The sequence below is a fragment of the Sceloporus occidentalis genome, unplaced genomic scaffold (assembly GCF_023333645.1).
Source record: "Sceloporus occidentalis isolate IW3139 unplaced genomic scaffold, rSceOcc1.0.p SCAF_154, whole genome shotgun sequence".
Classification (NCBI taxonomy): domain Eukaryota; kingdom Metazoa; phylum Chordata; class Lepidosauria; order Squamata; family Phrynosomatidae; genus Sceloporus; species Sceloporus occidentalis.
In genome coordinates this window covers 1,600,614-1,620,000 of record NW_028317134.1, presented here as the reverse complement: position 1 = coordinate 1,620,000, position 19,387 = coordinate 1,600,614, and the positions used below count along the sequence as shown (strand labels likewise).

The window sequence follows — 19,387 nt, the reverse complement described above, 5'->3', positions numbered from 1 at the left end:
CCAAAGAGGGTGGTTGCGTACATTGGTTGCCCGTCGATCATCAAACTTATCGAACTAAGGAAGGTTTTGTCAGGTATGTTGGATCCGCAGTTTATACACAAGTTACTTACGATGCAGTATTCGCCCACAGAAACATCAGGACCAAGCCTGGAATATTCAATCATGGAACACGGCAAGACACGGGTCTTTGTATCCAGTACGCTTTGAATGACGCATACTTTCCCGTTTTCATCTCGATCTGGAAAGATGCTAAAAATGCTGGACTGAAACCCAAGTTCGGCCCCGAGGACGGGGTCATCAGTTAAGTGATAGATATATTCTTCCATGGTTCCTACGTGGTAGAACTTTGACTTATTCAACGCTATCACCGTAAAAGGTGTTCCTCGCAGGAGAAAGTAGATCTTTTTTCGGACTTCGATTAATTTGGATTCTGCCTTCGAAACGTTAGCGGTACTCCAAAGTAGCGTCGGGGCCGAGGGCCTGTAAAAAGTCCCCGTATGCGTCAATCTCACACCCAACGTCCCCCAATTCTTGGAAGAATCCAGTCAACAATTTAGCTGTCCCGTGATCCATGTAAAACAAACTATCCGTATAAACCACTTCCGAGGCGAGATGAGGACCTGAACAATCTCCTCGGGTGTTTACGGCTCCTGATTGCCACATCTTTTGAATGGAAGGCTTATGTAGGTAAGATGCGCAGGTTCTATATTCCAGGTCTTGGTACGCGTGACCCGGTGGGTCTAGGACAAACACTCCATGAGTGGTACCTATGCTTAGCGTTGATGGATGAGCTAAAGCAATAATCCCGTTTCGGTCAAATCTTACTTGGAAATCCCCGCCGCTGTACAGCTCAATGTCGTGCGCACAGGTAACCACCACCCCCGGGTTCATATTCCCCGGAAAATCGACATATAGAGCTAATTTGAGCTCCAGTATTTGGTAAATCGGGTTTCCAAGAGGCAAGGCTGTGAATATTTTCCCCAGTGCGCTTGCATTTGGTAATTGTTGACTATAACCACCTGCAAAAGAAAAAGAATAAAAGGACAAAACAGTTTAACAACTTGTGTTAACCTTTGTCATTAGTCCTCTTCAATGGATGTTCTCAGGATCTTCTCGTATGACCACAAGTCTATATTTTTTATCCATGTATGTATCTTTTGGCCAGAGCCTTGTTACCCAAAGTCCTGGTACCCTTAGAAACAATTCTGGGTATTACTACCCCTTTATTTACCCTGCCAGCCTGATGGGGCGAGCAGGCAAAGCTCGGGGGACTCCATAGATGACCTGGCGGTTAATCAGAAATTCGTTCAGCGGTTTTATTTACGGTATTTGTAACAATGCGTTTCTACAAACATTTCCTGCCTCCTTTTCAAAGATCTTGCCCTTCCCCATCATGCACCTGGACTCTACTTCCTGGTTGGCTGCTTTATATCTATACTTTGTTTCATAACAGGAAACGGGGGGGGGGGCAGTTGCCTATAGCATACTGACCTCCCGATAGCAAAAGGTTAAAAACTGTCACAAAACCATCTCAAACTTCTACATCACTTACTTAACAAAATGGTCACGTCACGTACGGCTCTTTTGATCCTCCAGGGCGTATCCGCAGAACTCCTGGGTGTGTACCATGTTGCATGAATTTTTAAACAGTTCCTGAATTTTGAAACTTCCCGCATGCACCATAGGTGGTGAGTGGGTGTGCTCTTGTGGAGGCCACGCCCACCACAGCCCATTTTCATGTATGGCCACCCACTCAGTACACCCTGTGCCTACTTACGGCATATACCCCACCTTTAAATCATTTTTGACTTTATATTTAGGGGCATATAGAGACATCTTGTTTTAACCTCTGTCCACCCAAAAAGTGCCCCAGCATTCCTTACATGGAGCAAGCGGAGCTTTCATCCCAGGCCCCACCCTTAGGAGGTCCCCGCTCTCCTTCATACAGGGATGAGAAAAGTGATGATATATGATGTCATACTCTGCACATCATAGACTGTACTGGCACTGCCTCCTACCATGGCTTCCTCCCTGTTTTAGTCCGTAACTGTATTCAGGCCATGATTGGTGAGTAGGGACCTCATTTTATACCTGATTTTATACCCTCCATTTTATAGATTAGCCTCTTATTGTATAAATCACATTTAACAGAAACAAAAAGTGAGAACTGTTAGTGAAAGAGCTTTGTTTTCATAGGATTTTTTTTCTTTTTGTAGACCCAACCATGGATCCATACCCACACCAGTTTGCCACTGCCCTCTTTTCCTTTTTGTATCACTTGGCCAGCTATGACGCTGGCGGAGAAGCGCTGGTTTCCTGTGGCATGATGGAAGCACTTCTAAAGGTATGCCGGTGGGAATGTTTTATGCTAACCTACCATTTCCGTATTGCTGGCTTTTTCAGGGTAAACTTGTAGTATGTGCAAGGTATTCATAGCAAGGCTTGAGTCGAAAGATCCTTTAGATGTGCCGTTGTGGCCATAGCTCTCCACATTTCTCTATGCTGAAAAATATATATATATATATATATATGTATCTTTGTACATCTCAGGTGATCAAGTTCCTTGGTGACGAGCAGGACCAGATCACATTTGTGACGCGAGCTGTGAGAGTTGTTGACCTCATTACAAACTTGGACATGGCAGCCTTTCAGTCCCGCAGTGGTCTGACCATATTTATTTACAGATTAGAGGTGAGTTCACAACAGTTTTTTTCAAGGGTTAACACTTCTCATCTAAGGCTTTGCTCATGCGTTATATTAAAGTCCTTTGGATTCCATGGTCTTTTCAAACCCTGTTTCAGTTAATGTTCTGCAGTGTTCTAAAGCTTGGATTTTAATCAAAAGACCATGCTTTAAAAAATGTTTCATTGGCAAGACACTAGCCCACTTGATACCTCTTTTTGTGTCACACGCCAGAATTAAACTCCCCCTGACAAATGAGTAAAGTAAAACTTGTCCTGATTGACGTTTAACTACAATCAGGAAATATTTAGATTCCTAATGATCCTCCTTTTGCTTTAGTTATAACTTCTGTGTTTAGCACAGTATAAGTAGTAGATCTCTTGTTAGGACACCAAGTTAGTCTTTCTTATAGCCAGTGTGCCTTTTCAATTGTAGCATGAAGTTGACCTGTGTAGGAAAGAGTCCCCATTTGTCAACAAACCAAGAAACCAACGCCCTAGCACTGTTCAGGAGGGTCAAGAGATGGAGACAGATATGGAAGGTAAGACATTTAAAGCCTTTTCATTTTTTTATCCTTGAATACTTCTTGGAGAGTTTGAGGCTTTTGTTTTAGCTTACAAGAATCACTGTAGTTCCTCTTTTAACATTCGTATTGCAAGACCTGATTAATTTTTTCTGATTAACCCCAATAGAGAAAAGCATGTTTTAATATGTTTAAAATATCTACAAAGTTCTGAGATTGAGAAGTACCTGAAGTTTACATTCTACTTGATTTTAGTTACTGATGTGGCAATGGAGGCCAGTCCTGGACCTTCCACTTCTGCAGATTCGCGTCCTCCTGGTACAAGCTTCAGCACTGGGAGTGTAGGGTCTACCCGCTCAGGTAACTGACCGGACTTTTAAGTTCCTGTTTTTTTTATTTTATTTTTTCTGCCTAAATAAGGGCCCCCAAAGTGCATTTACTTCATTTCTGATTGTATTTGATGTTGCAGGAGTGCAGTGCATTCCCCAGAGAGCAGCTCTCTTGAAGTCTATGCTGAATTTCTTGAAGAAGGCAATTCAGGATCCAGCCTTCTCAGATGGTATTCGTCATGGTAGGTCTTCATAAAATGGTTGACAAATTAGTGCATGACATAAACTGACCATGAAACCGTATGTGTGTAAATATAAACTCATTGGAACCCCCATCTACATCAAAATTATTCTGTACATCTGTTGGCACACTTATTGCTTATGCATCACTAACATCATATTATTTTCAGTGATGGATGGAACTCTTCCCACATCCCTGAAACACATAATCAGCAATGCCGAGTACTACGGCCCTTCCCTTTTCTTACTTGGTAAGTAAACCCAGGTCCTGCACCTTTTTTATTATTTGTGAATTTAGTGCTTTATCAGTGAGTAACGCTGCTAGCCGTTCCAAAAAAACAATGGAGCTGAACTGTAAGCCCCTCTGCTGGGAAGATTCAGGACTATAGATAAATGTGTAAGCAGTGATATTATACATTGGGATGTGGTCATCAGTTTGGTTCAGCGTGAAACCTGTAGCTTGAGAACTGTTTGGGATGGAATCGCTATGTGTTTCAAATAAAAATAGCATACTTGCTTCATTTAATGAGAACTGTAGTGGATATTGACCCAGACTATTTGTGCCGTTTGACTGACTCTTGATTTTTGTGTTCTTTCTGTAGCTACTGAAGTAGTAACAGTGTTTGTGTTCCAAGAGCCGTCTTTACTGTCTTCTCTTCAGGACAATGGCTTAACAGATGTGATGCTTCATGCTCTCCTTATCAAAGATGTAAGTCATTAAACTTCAGAGTCATCAGAATATCAAGCTGCCCAGTTCAGCTGTATTTTATCTGCCCCAAGAGTGACCAACATGACAACATGTTTTTTAATTATATCTAATAACCTGATGAAAATACTTGTGTGCTATCAAATTTTATATCGGTGACCATAAAAACCCGTTGGTTAAATAACTTTTTGTTTAATTGTAATGCATATCATAAAATACAAGATTTAGTAAAGAAAAACTTGTGGGCAACAAATTGGGCCAAACACTGATATCCTTCAGCATTAAGTTTTCAGTTTAATTTCCCTTTGAAATACTAGGACGCCGTTTTGTGTTTTTTTTGTTGCAGGTTCCGGCAACCAGGGAAGTTCTAGGCTCTCTGCCCAATGTCTTCAGTGCCCTGTGTCTAAATGCCCGGGGGTTGCAGTCCTTTGTGCAATGTCAACCTTTTGAACGGCTTTTCAAAGTATTGCTTTCACCCGATTACCTCCCTGCCATGAGGAGGCGGAGGAGCTCAGACCCTCTAGGTAAGACTACGCTGACCAACCGGCGTTGCAGAAAAGACTGACCAAATTCTTCCATGACAAAAGGACTATTTAACGACTCGTAGACCACGACACCTTGGATGTTTGTTTTGCATATGCAGGCTGTCCCCCCTACTCATTGTGCATGTTTTGTGATAGATTACTGACCCTTTCTGGTTTTATAATCCTGATTCTGGTTTTCCTTGATGGGAGACGTGGTGCTCATTTGGACGGTCTTTACTTATTCTTATGCATTAAGGTTTCTTGGCTTAAAATACCTTTTGTTCAGTTAACTGGTGTTTCCATTTAGCAGCTCCAGTGTTTCCCATTTGTTTCCACATGTTTGCCCCCTAACCAGAATGAGCTGTCAATGGCACCCCCCAAAATTCCCTAACCCTCCTCTAACCCCTGCTGAAGAGACCTGCATGCAGCGTGGATCAGCGCTCTTCAGGTCTCTAGCCGAGGGATTAAGAGGCCCGTGGTCTCTTCCAGCTTTGACCTCTCTCCGGTCTCCTGCAGGCGATACAGCCTCTAACCTGGGCAGTGCTGTCGATGAACTGATGAGGCACCAGCCCACACTAAAAACCGATGCTACCACCGCTATTATTAAGGTAAGGTGTTTGCATGTCCCGGTGGGGTTTGTAGGGCGCTTCCTAGCAGGGGGTTATCGACTTGTTTAAATATTGATTGTTTTATGTTCTTGCACAGACTTGGAACATTCGGGTTTCCCTTTGCCATTTTCTAGATCCTCTTAAGTGTTTAACCATTTGGATTTGCGTCTGTTTTGTTGGAGATTAACAAATTGACTCATAGTCATGGATACTGGGCATGCATGTCTTCAGTCTTTTTTGAATCATTTTTTTTTTTTTTTTTTTTAGATTTTAGAAGAAATATGCAATCTTGGTAGGGACCCGAAGTATATTTGTCAGAAGCCATCAATTCAGAAAGCTGACGGCACGGCCACAGCTCCTCCACCACGTTCGAACCACGCGGCCGAAGAGGCTTCTAAGCGAGGACGAGGAAGAAGAGGAGGTTCAAGCAATGCAGAGCTTCACTGCAAACCAACAGAGTGAAGTTGAGCCAAGTCCGCAGTAAGTTTACCATGTGTGCTGCTAGCTCTGGAGTTGTGACCTGTAAACTTTGTTCCAGACTTCATATCAGACATTAATCTGTTATTAATCTGGGTTAAACTAAGATAATTTATAATAAGAGACTCATATCTAATAAACTTGAATTTTTATTCTTAAGCTCTTGCTGGACCTCATATGTTAACTTGCCTTTTCTCTCATAGTGTTGTGGGAACTGAAGAGAGAATCCCGATTCCTCTGATGGATTATATTCTCAACGTGGTGAGTTTAGAAATAGTGTAATAGAGCCGATGTGTAAGAGCGCAGGGCTCAAGGGCTCCCGATTATAGCCCACAAATTTACAACCCTGATTTTAACCATTTTGGTACAATATTGGACCAAAGATTTTTAAATAATGTTTCAGTAAAATTTTATGCGAAGCTACTCATATCTGTGAATTTTCCAAATGACTTGAAAAACTTACCAATTCACAGATGAAATTTGTGGAATCCATTCTAAGTAATAACACAACGGACGATCACTGTCAGGAGTTTGTGAGTCAGAAGGGTCTCCTGCCTCTGGTCACCATCCTTGGTCTGCCTAATCTACCTATTGACTTCCCTACCTCTGCTGCCTGCCAAGCTGTGGCAGGTGTCTGCAAATCAATATTGGTAAGTAACATTTGTTTCCATTTATTCTAATACGTGGTTGTTAAACACCAAGCCTTGATTGACTCAGACAGATCAATCTGGACCACCTGCAGAAATGTCTAGAAATCCTAGCCTACTTGCAGCCAATGGGGTTGTAGCTAAAAATCATTGTGCTGGATGGCCCAGCGAGGGTTCTCCTAAAAGAGAAAAAAAAAAAACCCCAAAAATACTGGTCCAAATCTACGAACGAGTGTCTATAGCATAGCTGTACTGCCACAAAATGCTGTAATACTTGGGCAACCTGTCAGCCCAGTACTATATTATGGGCAGGCTAGCTGGACAATGTCTTTGATGTTTATATTCTCGGTAGTTCTGTTTTTTGTTAATGGCCAGAAAATAAATACAAGCAGAAGTTCCAGGACTGTTAATAGACAACATCTCCCCTCTTTCTAGACTCTGTCTCATGAGCCTAAGGTTCTCCAAGAAGGGCTTCTCCAGCTGGACTCCATTCTTTCCTCGCTGGACCCATTGCATCGGCCTATTGAGGCCCCCGGTGGCTCAGTGCTGTTAAGGGAGCTGGCATGTGCTGGAAATGTAGCAGATGCCACTCTGTCTGCTCAGGCTACCCCCCTACTCCACGCATTAACTGCAGCCCATGCATACATCATGATGTTTGTACACACGTGCAGAGTGGGACAGGTAAGGGCCCCGACCGGGTGGGTCTAAACATTTTGTTTTTCATGTTTTCCGAGGCAGCAGTGTTGCTTTTGCGTGCTCTTAATTGCCATATTTCTTTTCTTCTCCACAGAGTGAGATCCGTGCCATCTCTGTCAACCAGTGGGGTTCTCAACTGGGTCTCAATGTTCTGAATAAGCTGAGTCAGCTGTACTGCTCTCTTGTTTGGGAAAGCACTGTTTTGCTGTCTCTCTGTACTCCTAACAGGTACGCGTATGTGATTCTTCTGTTTCCCATACCCAGAACTGTTTGCTTTTCATAGTGTTTGTGGTCAGAAATCTACATTTGAGTCGAGGTTCTGCCATTTACTTACCAACCTTGTACTTTTTTTGACAGCTTGCCACCTGGCTGTGAGTTTGGTCAGGCAGACATGCAGAAGTTGGCTCCCAAAGAGGAGAAGGCAGCAAGTGCCTTGCCCCAGGGAACAAAGAGGGCAGGTATGTTTTCTTACACTTCTTAAACTCATTCTGAGATGTTTCTGGTTCAAACCTGGCCCGGTGCCATGACATATGGCAATTAAGTAACATATTTAAGTAAAATATTTTATACACAAGGCCACATATCCAGGGTATAATAAGTATTTCTTTAAGACATCTATGCACAGTTGTCTTGGATATTAGGCATCTACAATATTGTTGCATGGTTTCATGGATGACTTTCACTATATTTCTTGTATAAAAAGTTAAATATTTTATGCAGAAGTGCATATTTTAATATAGTGTATAGTGTATACTCTATATGTATAAGCCATCGTATCTGTGTTACAGAAGGTGAACCCGAGGTGAGTGCTGTCGGTGAGGAAGCCACCGGCTTACTAGAAGGTATTGGACTTGATGGGGATGCGTTGGCGCCCATGGAAACAGATGAACCCAGCGCGTCGGACCCCAAGGGGAAACCAAAGATCACCCCAGCAATGGCTGCCAGAATCAAACAGATTAAACCATTATTATCAGGTATTTATAAAATATGTTTTACATGGAAGTAGTTTATTAAATTACGTATCGATTTAGATTTTTTTTTTTTTTTATAAGTTTATAAAAATACATGCTGGGTATGATAGGGCTGATCTTGATGAACCTTCAAATAGTTCATAAAGCTTGTACCTGCTATACTTGCCAATAAGTAGAGTACACTAACAGAAGCATGGATATGAACCTTAAGCAGAAATCTAATATGTAGAGCACAATATAACATCATTTTTATTTTGATTTATTTATTCATATTTATGTTTTTATTTTTTTAGCATCTTCGCGGCTCGGTCGTGCCCTGGCTGAACTTTTTGGCCTACTGGTCAAACTCTGTGTTGGGTCTCCTGTGCGCCAAAGGCGAAGTCACCATGCAGCCAGCACCACCACAGCCCCGACCCCAGCCGCGCGCTCTACGGCGTCCGCACTCACAAAGTTACTGACGAAGGGACTTTCGTGGCAGCCTCCTCCATACACACCAACTCCCAGGTTCAGGTTTGTGCTACACGGGTCTCGTTCACAAGTGACAAGCTTACTTTGTATTAATCTCTTAACTGAAGGATGTTGGATTTTGGGTGGTGATTTGGTTAATTAGAAATAGTAATAGGCTGGTAAATATAAGATGTCTCTTTAAATTTGATTTGTCTAACATTGTACATCTGTGTTGTTCAGGTTAACCTTTTTTATCTGCTCCGTTGGCTTCACCTCTCCCATGTTGTTTGACGAGAGGAAATATCCGTATCATCTTATGCTGCAGAAATTCCTCTGCTCCGGTGGACACAACGCTCTCTTTGAGTAAGTGAGCCGCCTGCTACCTGTAGCGACTCACGGGAGACAGAACAAAGACTTTCCGAGGCCTCAGAAATATATTTTGCTTTAACACGTTCCAAATGGGGAAGTTACATGTTTTTGTTTTCATATACTTCAACGTCACATTTCCCATCATGCACCTGACTTCTACCTGCTACTGGCTGATTTTTAGAACGTAAATGGTGAAAAAGTATGTTTCCATTAGTGTAATTGGCCAATACATTCCCAACACAGTGACTACTTTTATACTTGTTAATAGAATGTTCCTTGATTTAATGTCCATATGAAACATCTGGAAGCATCATTTTGAAAAACTAGAACAACGTACACTTTCACTCTAACACATTTGTTTTAAAATTTAGAACCTTTAACTGGGCCCTCTCTATGGGTGGCAGAGTGCCGGTGTCGGAGGGCTTGGAACACTCTGATCTGCCGGATGGCACGGGCGAATTCCTGGATGCTTGGCTTATGCTGGTGGAAAAGATGGTAAATCCTACCACAGTCCTGGAGTCTCCTCACTCCCTGCCACCAACCAAGTTACCCGGAGGACAGAACTACCCTCAGTTCAGCTCATTGCGCTTCCTTGTAGTCACGCAAAAGGTAAAAATTACACCTTTCCTGCTGCTGTTGGGATATGGTATCTACCTGCGCCTTGGAATCTTTGTTTGGCTGTGATCAGTGTACCTAACAGTATTCCATATTTTGTCGCTTACAGGCAGCCTTCACCTGCATCAAGAACCTTTGGAATAGAAAACCTTTAAAAGTATATGGTGGTCGTATGGCTGAGTCCATGCTAGCTATCTTATGCCACATACTGCGAGGGGAGCCAGTGATTCGTGAGCGGATGAGCAAAGAGCGTGAGGGTAGTCGGGAAGAAGAGGGTCAGCAAGACGAAAGTGGAGCGAGGCGAGAGCCTCAAGTGAACCAGCAACAACTTCAGCAGGTGGGAATAGTACTTTATTTTCTTGTCTGCGGCAATCTTGGCCTTAAGTAAACCTTTTACATTGTAGCTGTCAGCTGAAATTGGAACAAGTGTTGTCAGCATGCTGCTTCTGCTGATTAGACTGAATGCCGTCTCCTAACCATACAATCGTCTCTCTATAGCTCATTGATACGGGATTCACGCGGGAACATGCCATGGAAGCTTTGCTTAACACCAGTACCATGGAGCAAGCCACAGAGTACCTCCTCACCCACCCTCCTCCTCTCATTGGTGGAGTTGTACGGGTAAGTGTGCAGGGTGAACGTTTCCTCAACTTATTCCCCCCCCAACCCTTCACATGAGTGTGGTCCGGTTCTGCTTCCCTCCTGTATCCTCATCACATCTCCTTCCCTGTCGTCCATTCCTTTCCCCTTTCTACCGCAGGCTTCTCCGTGCCGCTATACAGGTTAGATGTAGCACACGCGTGTGATAGTGCAGGCGGTCCTAGTCAAGTCATAGACAACTGACTAAAATTTGAAGAGGGGCAGTAGCCAGAGTAGAAAAGGTTGGCCCGTCTCCCTGTCATTGAAAGATTGGTTCCCCTGGCCGAGCTGCAGTAGCTTCCCTCTTCCCCATTCTACTCCAGCGTTCCCGAGCTCCACCGGGTTCTTGATGTCTCTCCTCTGCTTGTACACCCTTACACTCATGCCCTGACTCCCCATTCTGCAGAGCAGCCCAGCTCACGGGTATCTGTTGTTGAGTATATCAGAGGAAGATCAGATGCTGAGAGCCATTGCCATGTCGTTGGGACAAGATCAGGGCCGGCCGAAGACTTAACGCCGCCTGGGGCGAAGTTTAAAATGCCGCCCCCCGCCGAGGGGGGGCGGCATTATCTACCCGCCCCCCACCTGTACTTACCCTTAAACAGTCCTGCGGCGAGTCTCCCTGTGCTGCCACGGTGCCGGCTTGTAATGCTGAGCGCCGGAAATTCCCGTCACTTCCGGCGCTCTGCATTACAAGCCGGCACAGAGACCGAACAGGGAAACTCGCCGCAGAGGAGAGAGAGAGGGGCGCCGAGCGGCTAAGCGAAAACCACTCGGTGCCCCTCTCTCTCTCCTCCGCTTCAAAAAAAACAAAAAAAAAACGCTTGGGGCGGCAAAGTGCCGCCCCTTCTGAAGTGCCGCCTGGGGCAATTGCCCCAGTCGGCTCCATTGTAGGGCCGGCCCTGCATAGGCTGTAGGAACACCCTATCCATCTGTCACACCCATCTATCATGAGTAGAGCCTAGAGGCAGCAGAAATTAAAGGGCTGGTGTACAAACCCTAAAACTCTTGAGCTGTAGCTAGAATACTATTCAAAATAATCTCACGTTTAAGACTATGTGTGGATTAGGCCTCCTCCTTGCAATGTCTCCCAGAGTGTTATGCACAGAGTGTACGCAAAAGAGGCGCTCAGCAAAGTTTGTACATTGATACTTCTTTGCTGTTCTTGGAAGGATCCTTTGTACACGACTGTGTGCTTTAAAAGTATAGACCAATTGTTTTTAATAATATTTCCAATTTGAAAGGAGTGTGTGTCATATTGGGAAAGAAAAGAAAATGCACATTTTCAATATCTTCTCTACTTCTATGATTTTGATCCCTAAATAGTTTCTCTTGGGACTTCCTCAATTTGTCTATTTTTGTAGAATTTTTTTTTTTTCTTTAATTTACCAGTTTGTTCTTTGTATAATGTCTTAGAACTACAATTACATCTCAATCATAAAAACTGACCTTTGGGAATCTCGTTTAACTAATGTGGAAGATTTTTATATTTTAGGTATATATCCATTATTATCAGTGGATTAAAAAAAAAAAATAGATTGAATATTGTTCCGACACCCTAGCCTTTTTAATGTTATATACAGCAAGTAAAGTTGCAGTTCCATTAAACATGCTGTTCTCTCATACATGTCTAAAATGTGGCAGTCTGCTTTTCATTTCCATGAACTCCTTGTAAATTTCCTACTTTCTATGAAATCTTCAGTACACAACAGTTCTATATCTTCTATGTAACACAATGCGGAAAGTTGTTTTTTGTCAAAGTTTCTACAACATCTTCTACTGTTTTTAGGATATAGGGTCTCTTTTTCCTAGTGTAAGAGTTTAATGCACCGTTCATTCCAGGACAGAACATTTAATGGTCGGGGTGTTGTCCTGTTTAATCTGGAGCCTCAACAGCAATACCAAAACTCGTTTTTCGGATGAGTCACCTTGTACTAACTCTGTTACTTCTATTTTTTGTTCAGATTGTGCTGAATCATCCCTGAAACACATAATCTGTTTCCAAACAAAGGAATTAGATTTGAAGAAGACAATAAGTGGCAGTTGTGCAGCCTCGGATTGTAGAATGCTGAGCAAGTTCTTTAAATGATTTATAAAAATTTTCTGTTTGTTCAGTTTCACTAATAGGAAAATATGGGCAGCTGTGTAGTTTCTCCTTTTTTCTTAAGATCAGTTACCATAAACTTAAAGAAATAACATTTGGGGGAAAAATGACATTTATAATATATACCTGTGACTTGATAGAAGGTGGCTGATACTCTCAAAAAATGAAAAAAAAATTTAAAAACTAAGCTTGGTGTCCAAAAATTTCCTATTTTAACACATTTGACGTGGATTGGGAAATGATCCACATGTCATTGCACTGCTCCATGAACTCCATGAGCCCACATTGAAACCCAGATAAAGCCAATGCCATAGTAAGACAATCATTGCTTTTGTAATACTGCAGCTGAAATTAAGCAACATTTATGGAAATTAACACAACTATACAAAAGTATTTACAAAGTAAATGGAAATTTACACAGTGTTCCCAGATAGGTACAGCTGCGTCAAAGTCAGATAATATGTTGGCATTTCCTTTTATTAGAAAGGAGGAGGAGATGCAGACTACATGGTTCATATCTGCCATATCATTCCATGTTTCTGTGTGTTCAGACACTGTGATCACGTGAAGAAGCCGAAATTTTCATAACCTCAATTGTGAATTTGCCCATGAAACTCCAGGTGGATGACCAAATGCACCGTTACCCCATTTGGTGTAATGGCGGCCAAATTGACCCTTACAAAAAAAATACTGCAGTTTTTCTGAAGTAATACTGCAGTTTTTTGGACATGAAAAAACTGCAATACTGCACTTTTACTGCAGTATTACTTCACATTTACTGCACTTTTACTGCATTTGTACTTCACTGTACTGCAGTTGTACTGCAGTTATTTTTGTACGGAAGTACAAATGCAATAAAGCTACAGTACTTTGAAGTACAACTGTAGGTTTGCAGTATAAAAAAAAAAGTGCAGTAAATGTGCAGTAATACTGCAGTAAAAGTGCAGTAAATGTGCAGTAATACTGCAGTAAAAGTGCAGTATTGCAGTTTTTTCATGTCCAAAAAACTGCAGTATTACTTTAGAAAAAACTGCAGTAATTTTTCGTAAGGGGATGCTCAAAATTGGAGCAAGTGAGAAGAAATTTAGAAGCCAGCTTTATTTAGGAACATGGTATTTTCCATAGACTTCCAGGTAAAATACTCAAAATGTTATGAGCTAATTTATTCTCCTCCTGCCTCTTGTGCATTCTAGATGTTTCCTGAGCTGCTTTCAGTGTTTATGGGTTGAAGGAAAAACATGATATTACAGAATTTGAGGGAATGAGGTCATTATGATGAATGGTGGAAAAATTAGTGCAAGGGATTTCAGCATAATTGAAAAGTTTCTTTAAAATTTTAGGATAGTATTTAAGAAACCGATGAGGAAAAATAATAGTATTTTCCTTTATGATGACCGATGAATCTAGTAACGTATTACAGTATATTACAGACGCCTGGATTTCAGCACGCAAGAATACATAACGCGAGTGTAAAATATGGTGACCTTTTGCCTAAAAAAACAGCTGCAGTTATGTATTCTTTCATTTTTCTCCCAAAAAACAAATACACCCACTCTATTTAAATTGGTGTGTATGTAATTTATGTAATACACTTAAAAGGGAAATCTCTAAATTTTTTTCATTGGTGGCAAAGTCACTTAGTCAGTAGGGTATTAATAATGTGTGTTTTATATGTTGTAATATATTGTTGTAATACCGCAGTGAGTGTGACGTGAAAGCTTCAGAATAGTAACACATTTAAGCTGTTAATGACAAATAACCAGAAACCAACCTCATTTGAAAAGTCCGGTAAGGCTGTACTGTATTACGTTTGATAATGTCTTCTCGTTTGATGTAAGAGTAACTGGTGATCCTAACGTTTTGTCTGGTCAGGAGCTGAAGCTGCCGTGTGCCCGGATTGTGGAGACGAGCGGCATCCTGAATGTTCTGATTAAGCTGCTGGAAGTGGTTCAGCCGTGTATTGGTAGGATTGTAGTGTGCTGGCTTTTGTTTTGGACCACCTCTTGCCACACACACAAAATGCAGAAGACAAGGACACTCCAGCTCTGGCGCGCCTTTTCCTTGCTAGCCTTGCTGCTGCTGGAAGTGGGACTGATGCCCAGGTGGCGCTTGTTAATGAGGTCAAAGCGGCCCTTGGTCGAGCATTAGCTATGGCAGAAAGCACAGAAAAACATGCCAGGTAGGAAGCGTGGCGTGTTTTTTAGATTCTGTGTATGGCCTTTGAGTCTTGTAGAGTACTAGAATAAAGTCTATGGCTCATTAACATAGTGCCGCAGAAAGTAGTGCGTTTAAGGGGCTAGACCTTCTGTCATTTTGTCTTCCAGGTTACAGGCAGTAATGTGTATTATAAGCACCATCATGGAGTCCTGCCCATCGACCTCCAGCTTCTATAGCAGTGCAACAACCAAAACGCAACACAATGGAATGAACAACATCATCCGACTGTTTCTAAAGAAGGGCCTTGTCAGCGACTTGGCTCGGGTACCTCACAGCCTTGATCTCTCCAGGTGAACAACTTAACGTTTAAGTGTGTTAAGGCTGTTTAATGCAGTTGGGTTGCTTTAATGCAGTTAAATGCACTTGAGGGCAGGGACACGGTTAAACAGTCTGTGAAGACCCTGGGTTGTCCTGCATCTTTGTTGTGCATAAAACTGTTTTTTTCTGTTGTTCTTGCAGCCCAAATATGGCCAACACTGTAAATGCAGCCCTTAAACCTCTAGAGACTTTGTCTCGGATTGTCAACCAGCCTAGCAGCCTGTTTGGTAGTAAAGGAGCATCAGGAAAGAATAAATCAGAACAGGACACCCATGGAGCCTCCAGAGACCCCAACAGTAACCAACCAGACACAGGTATGGTAATCATTGTATGTACTCTTCACGGGTAGACAGAACTGCACCGGCTGCATCCACCGCCAGCAACTGTGCCCCACAAATGTAATTACTTAAATGTATTTGATGGAGTCATGAGCCAGTGGGTAGGTGCCACAAGCTGCCTTAAAATTTGTGTTGAGCAAAGGTAAAGTTACATCAATAGAGGTAGATCTATCAATGACCAGCTAAAAATGACATGGTTCATATAACACAAAGCAATGGTTTTGAGAGCCGTGTTTGCCTTCTTTGAGCTCAATTTGAGCTTAAACTGACGTTATGTTGGAAACTACCCAAGAGACGCCTTAATTCCCTGTCTTTGTGTGCAAGTTACATGCCCTGATTTGCTTTCTTCATTACTTTATTCCTTACCATTTGATGTAGGTGAAACGGGAGCAGAGGCTCAAGAGGAGGATCCAGATGTATCCCAGGCTGAAGTAACTGATGGAGACATGGATGGAGAGACGGAGTCTGATAGTGTAGTTATTGCAGGGCAGCCAGAAGTCCTCACCAACCAGGCAATGCAGGTAACTATATATATATATATATATATATATATATATATAAACGATCAGACTTTAGTTATTAAGGGGCTTTAGAAATTGTTGAAATCACAAAAAAAACTGCAGCCATTTGAAAAAAAAAAATGTGAAAAATGTATTTGATGCTTGTGATGGTTAAATGCCAAAGCTTCAGTGCAAGTAATGACAGTGATCTTTTTGGAGTGAAGAAAGTGACTAAAGTTGTTGGTATAATTACTGTTTGGAGTCCTTTGTTTGATACACTCCTTTCTTGATAGGTGAAAAATGAGCTTGAAGATTTGATAGATGAGCTTCTAGATCGTGATGGAGCTGCAGGTAAGTACCGTTTCCAATCTTCTTGTAGCACGTTTAGAAAAATGTACGTTACAAAAAATGTATGCCTCATTTGCTGCATTTAGTGAGCAGAGTTGGCGAAGATGAATCGCAAGAGGATGTGTTAATGGATGAGGCTCCGACTAACCTTAGTCAAGCGTCTACCCTCCAGGCAAACAGAGAAGGTGAGTGGTCAGATGGACGATTAAATAAGTCTCATGGTAGTATGTAGGTTTGTATTTTACGGGCAATTTATAGCCAAAAAGCGGCTTCCCAGCTGTTGAGCAGTAATGGCTGTTTCTCCCTCACAGAATGCAAGAATGTATTACAGTTCTCCATGAGAACATGTAAACTAACGAGCAGCTTTGTCAAGGTGATTAGATATTAGTTTGTTGGATTAATGGGACCTTCTGTGTCATTTGTGCAGATTCTATGAACATCCTTGATCCAGAGGATGAGGAGGAGCACACGCAAGAGGAAGACAGCAGTGGCAGCAATGAGGATGAAGATGACAGCCAAGAAGAGGAGGAGGAGGAAGAAGAGGAAGATGAAGATGACCAGGTATTAGTAAAAGATGGAGTTCTGTGGCAATGCCTACCAATGTAAGATTCTCCATGTTTCATGGAGACGAGGACGTCTTTGCTTGAAAATCTAGTTCTGTTTCAGACAGAGAATAGCTTTGTGAAACATCTCGCTAAGAACATTTTCTGAAATATCCTTTAAACCATGCATATGTATATTAAATATAAAGAAAATCAAGCTTGACTGTTCTGTAAATGAACCCATTGCATCTCCTGAGGATACTGACCAATATGCTTCCTGCAGGATGATGAGGAAGGTGAAGAAGGAGACGAGGATGATGACGACGACTGCTCAGAGATGGAGCTGGATGAGGATTACCCAGACATGAATGCTTCCCCACTTGTGCGCTTTGAACGTTTTGACCGAGAGGACGACCTCATAATTGAGTTTGACAATATGTTTTCCAGCGCAAGTAAGATTCTTGGTCATGCAGAAGTCTGAAATAGCATTTCCACGTAGAGAACATTGTTTTTTGGAATCATTCAGTCAGCAAGGCATAAAAATGTATAGGTTCTAAACGTCCGCACCAAGAGTGCTGCATTTTGGATCTTTTCAGATAAGCACATGTGGCTTTCTCTGGTAGCATATTGTTAAATCATGTTGGCTGTGCTTTGAAAGCCTTAATTTTTGCCTTCATGCCTGTGATATAAGCTGTATTTTCAAGTCTATATAGCCCTTAATACCTTACCTTGATGCTTTCTGGTCAAAGTGTAGCAGAAGCAATGGACGGGCTGACTTTATAGGTGTCCAACAAGGGAGGGAGATTTTGGGCATCAGTTTGAGAAGTTTTTCTAAAGTGTTCTCAATTCCTGCAGCCGACATCCCTCCATCTCCTGGTAACATCCCCGCCACGCACCCTCTCATGGTGCGCCACGCAGACCACAGTGCTCTCACTCTTGGTGCAGGGACGTCGACTACTCGCCTAGCACAGGGAATCGGTAGAAGTCAGCGGACTCTTCGGCAGCTCACAACCAACACCGGCCACACTATACATGTTCACTGTCCTGGCAACAGGCAACCAAACCCACCCTTAATATTGCAGAGGTAAGTTGTTGAAGTCTAAAAAGAGTTGGTAGTAGGTTTGCTGGAATTTAATGAGGGGTCTCTTCGGATTTCTTAGGTAAGAGTAGTAAGTTGGTAATGGTAACACTGCTTCATGCTTCCTTTAAGGTTGCTGGGTCCCTCGGCCGCCGCTGATATCTTGCAGCTGAGTAGTAGCCTTCCTCTTCAGAGCCGAGGCCGGGCGCGTCTCCTTGTAGGAAATGATGATGTCCACATCATAGCTCGATCTGATGATGAACTTCTGGATGATTTCTTTCATGATCAGAGCACAGCCACCAGCCAGGCTGGTAAGTGACAACAGTAATCAAGCACAGCAGTGTTTCTGGTTTTCATTTTGTGGGCTCTTGAGATTTGGGACATTAAAGGGGCTATGAATAGTTCTTAGACTCATTTTTTGTCCCAACGTTCCCTCTATGGTGTCGGGTGTTCTAAAAGATATGAATTAGTCTGCCTTTTACTGGTCTCTCATCTGTACTTTGTGCCACTGACTCTGCAATCATATTACAATTCCTCAGCTTACACTAATATATATATATATATATATATAATTACACCTAATATAATATATCTCTATCCCCACCACATCTGCAGTTCCAGACCAGTTTTATATTCACGGCTTATGAGGTCCCTTTTGAATCACTTTTGACCTTTTACATGAATCTCTGTATACAATAGCTTTCAGGCTTTGATTTGCATTTTTAGTGATGCATGAAGTATGTGTCCATATCTTGGGCTAATGTTCCAGTAATAAATACAGTTCTAAGTAATAAATACTGCTTTGTTACAGGTACTCTCTCCAGTATTCCTACTGCATTGACTCGCTGGACGGAAGAATGTAAGGTCCTAGATGCTGAAAGCATGCATGACTGCGTGGCAGGTGAGAAGCCCTCGGTGCGATGAACGTAATTCATCCTAGAGCAAACTATTTCATCAGGTTCAGAAACAGACAAGCACATCAGTTTACCAACGCCATGTTTGTTGTAGGACTCTGCTATATCCAGTTCAGAGTTTCACATGTACTTAGTTCGTAAATGGATGAAAATAAATTTTTCCTTTACATTTTACAATTTTGACAAATTTTTCCAAATTGCTCAATCACTTATGGGCTTGTTTTCAGTGACATCTCTTGCGTAAGCCATATTCGTTAAAATGTTTAGAGATCCTTGTGTGTTTTTGTTTCTCAGTTGTAAAAGTCCCAATAATAAACCATTTGGAGGCTTTGCGTGACGAAGAACTCGAGGAGCGACGTGAAAAGCGGCGCAAGCAAATGGCAGAAGAAGATGCCAAGATGGCAGATAAAGCTAAAGAAGAGAAGGAATCGAAAGACCCGAACTCACAGGTCTGTCCCGATTTTGAACTTTTTCTTGTGTATGTAGTGAGCCAACCTTCAGCAAAAGATCCTAGGTTTTTGTGATTTGAATTACTGCATGAACATTTTGTGACTT

At 42.2% G+C, this 19,387-nt stretch overlaps 1 protein-coding gene and 1 pseudogene across 1 annotated transcript in view; one reads left to right on the top strand and one right to left on the bottom strand.

Moving 5' to 3' along the window:
- Positions 1–1,629, bottom strand: part of LOC149280556 (fucose-1-phosphate guanylyltransferase-like) — a 2,011-nt pseudogene extending 382 nt beyond the window's left edge.
- Positions 1,630–1,991: 362 nt separating this feature from the next.
- Positions 1,992–19,387, top strand: part of LOC149280555 (E3 ubiquitin-protein ligase HUWE1-like) — a gene marked incomplete at its 5' end in the record, with an annotated part of 29,634 nt that continues 12,238 nt past the window's right edge. The window contains 36 exon segments of the mRNA XM_089500408.1: positions 1,992–2,067; positions 2,217–2,344; positions 2,551–2,691; positions 3,118–3,223; positions 3,675–3,776; positions 3,945–4,025; positions 4,377–4,483; positions 4,827–5,004; positions 5,521–5,612; positions 5,880–6,008; positions 6,010–6,092; positions 6,293–6,350; positions 6,563–6,739; positions 7,172–7,417; positions 7,527–7,660; positions 7,790–7,890; positions 8,221–8,406; positions 8,697–8,913; positions 9,091–9,213; positions 9,591–9,828; positions 9,944–10,171; positions 10,333–10,455; positions 10,880–10,970; positions 12,923–12,978; positions 14,545–14,756; positions 14,902–15,084; positions 15,254–15,426; positions 15,829–15,971; positions 16,244–16,304; positions 16,370–16,483; positions 16,726–16,859; positions 17,124–17,292; positions 17,696–17,924; positions 18,051–18,229; positions 18,730–18,819; positions 19,127–19,281. Coding sequence (XP_089356534.1) covers positions 1,992–2,067; positions 2,217–2,344; positions 2,551–2,691; positions 3,118–3,223; positions 3,675–3,776; positions 3,945–4,025; positions 4,377–4,483; positions 4,827–5,004; positions 5,521–5,612; positions 5,880–6,008; positions 6,010–6,092; positions 6,293–6,350; positions 6,563–6,739; positions 7,172–7,417; positions 7,527–7,660; positions 7,790–7,890; positions 8,221–8,406; positions 8,697–8,913; positions 9,091–9,213; positions 9,591–9,828; positions 9,944–10,171; positions 10,333–10,455; positions 10,880–10,970; positions 12,923–12,978; positions 14,545–14,756; positions 14,902–15,084; positions 15,254–15,426; positions 15,829–15,971; positions 16,244–16,304; positions 16,370–16,483; positions 16,726–16,859; positions 17,124–17,292; positions 17,696–17,924; positions 18,051–18,229; positions 18,730–18,819; positions 19,127–19,281 — 5,043 coding nt within the window.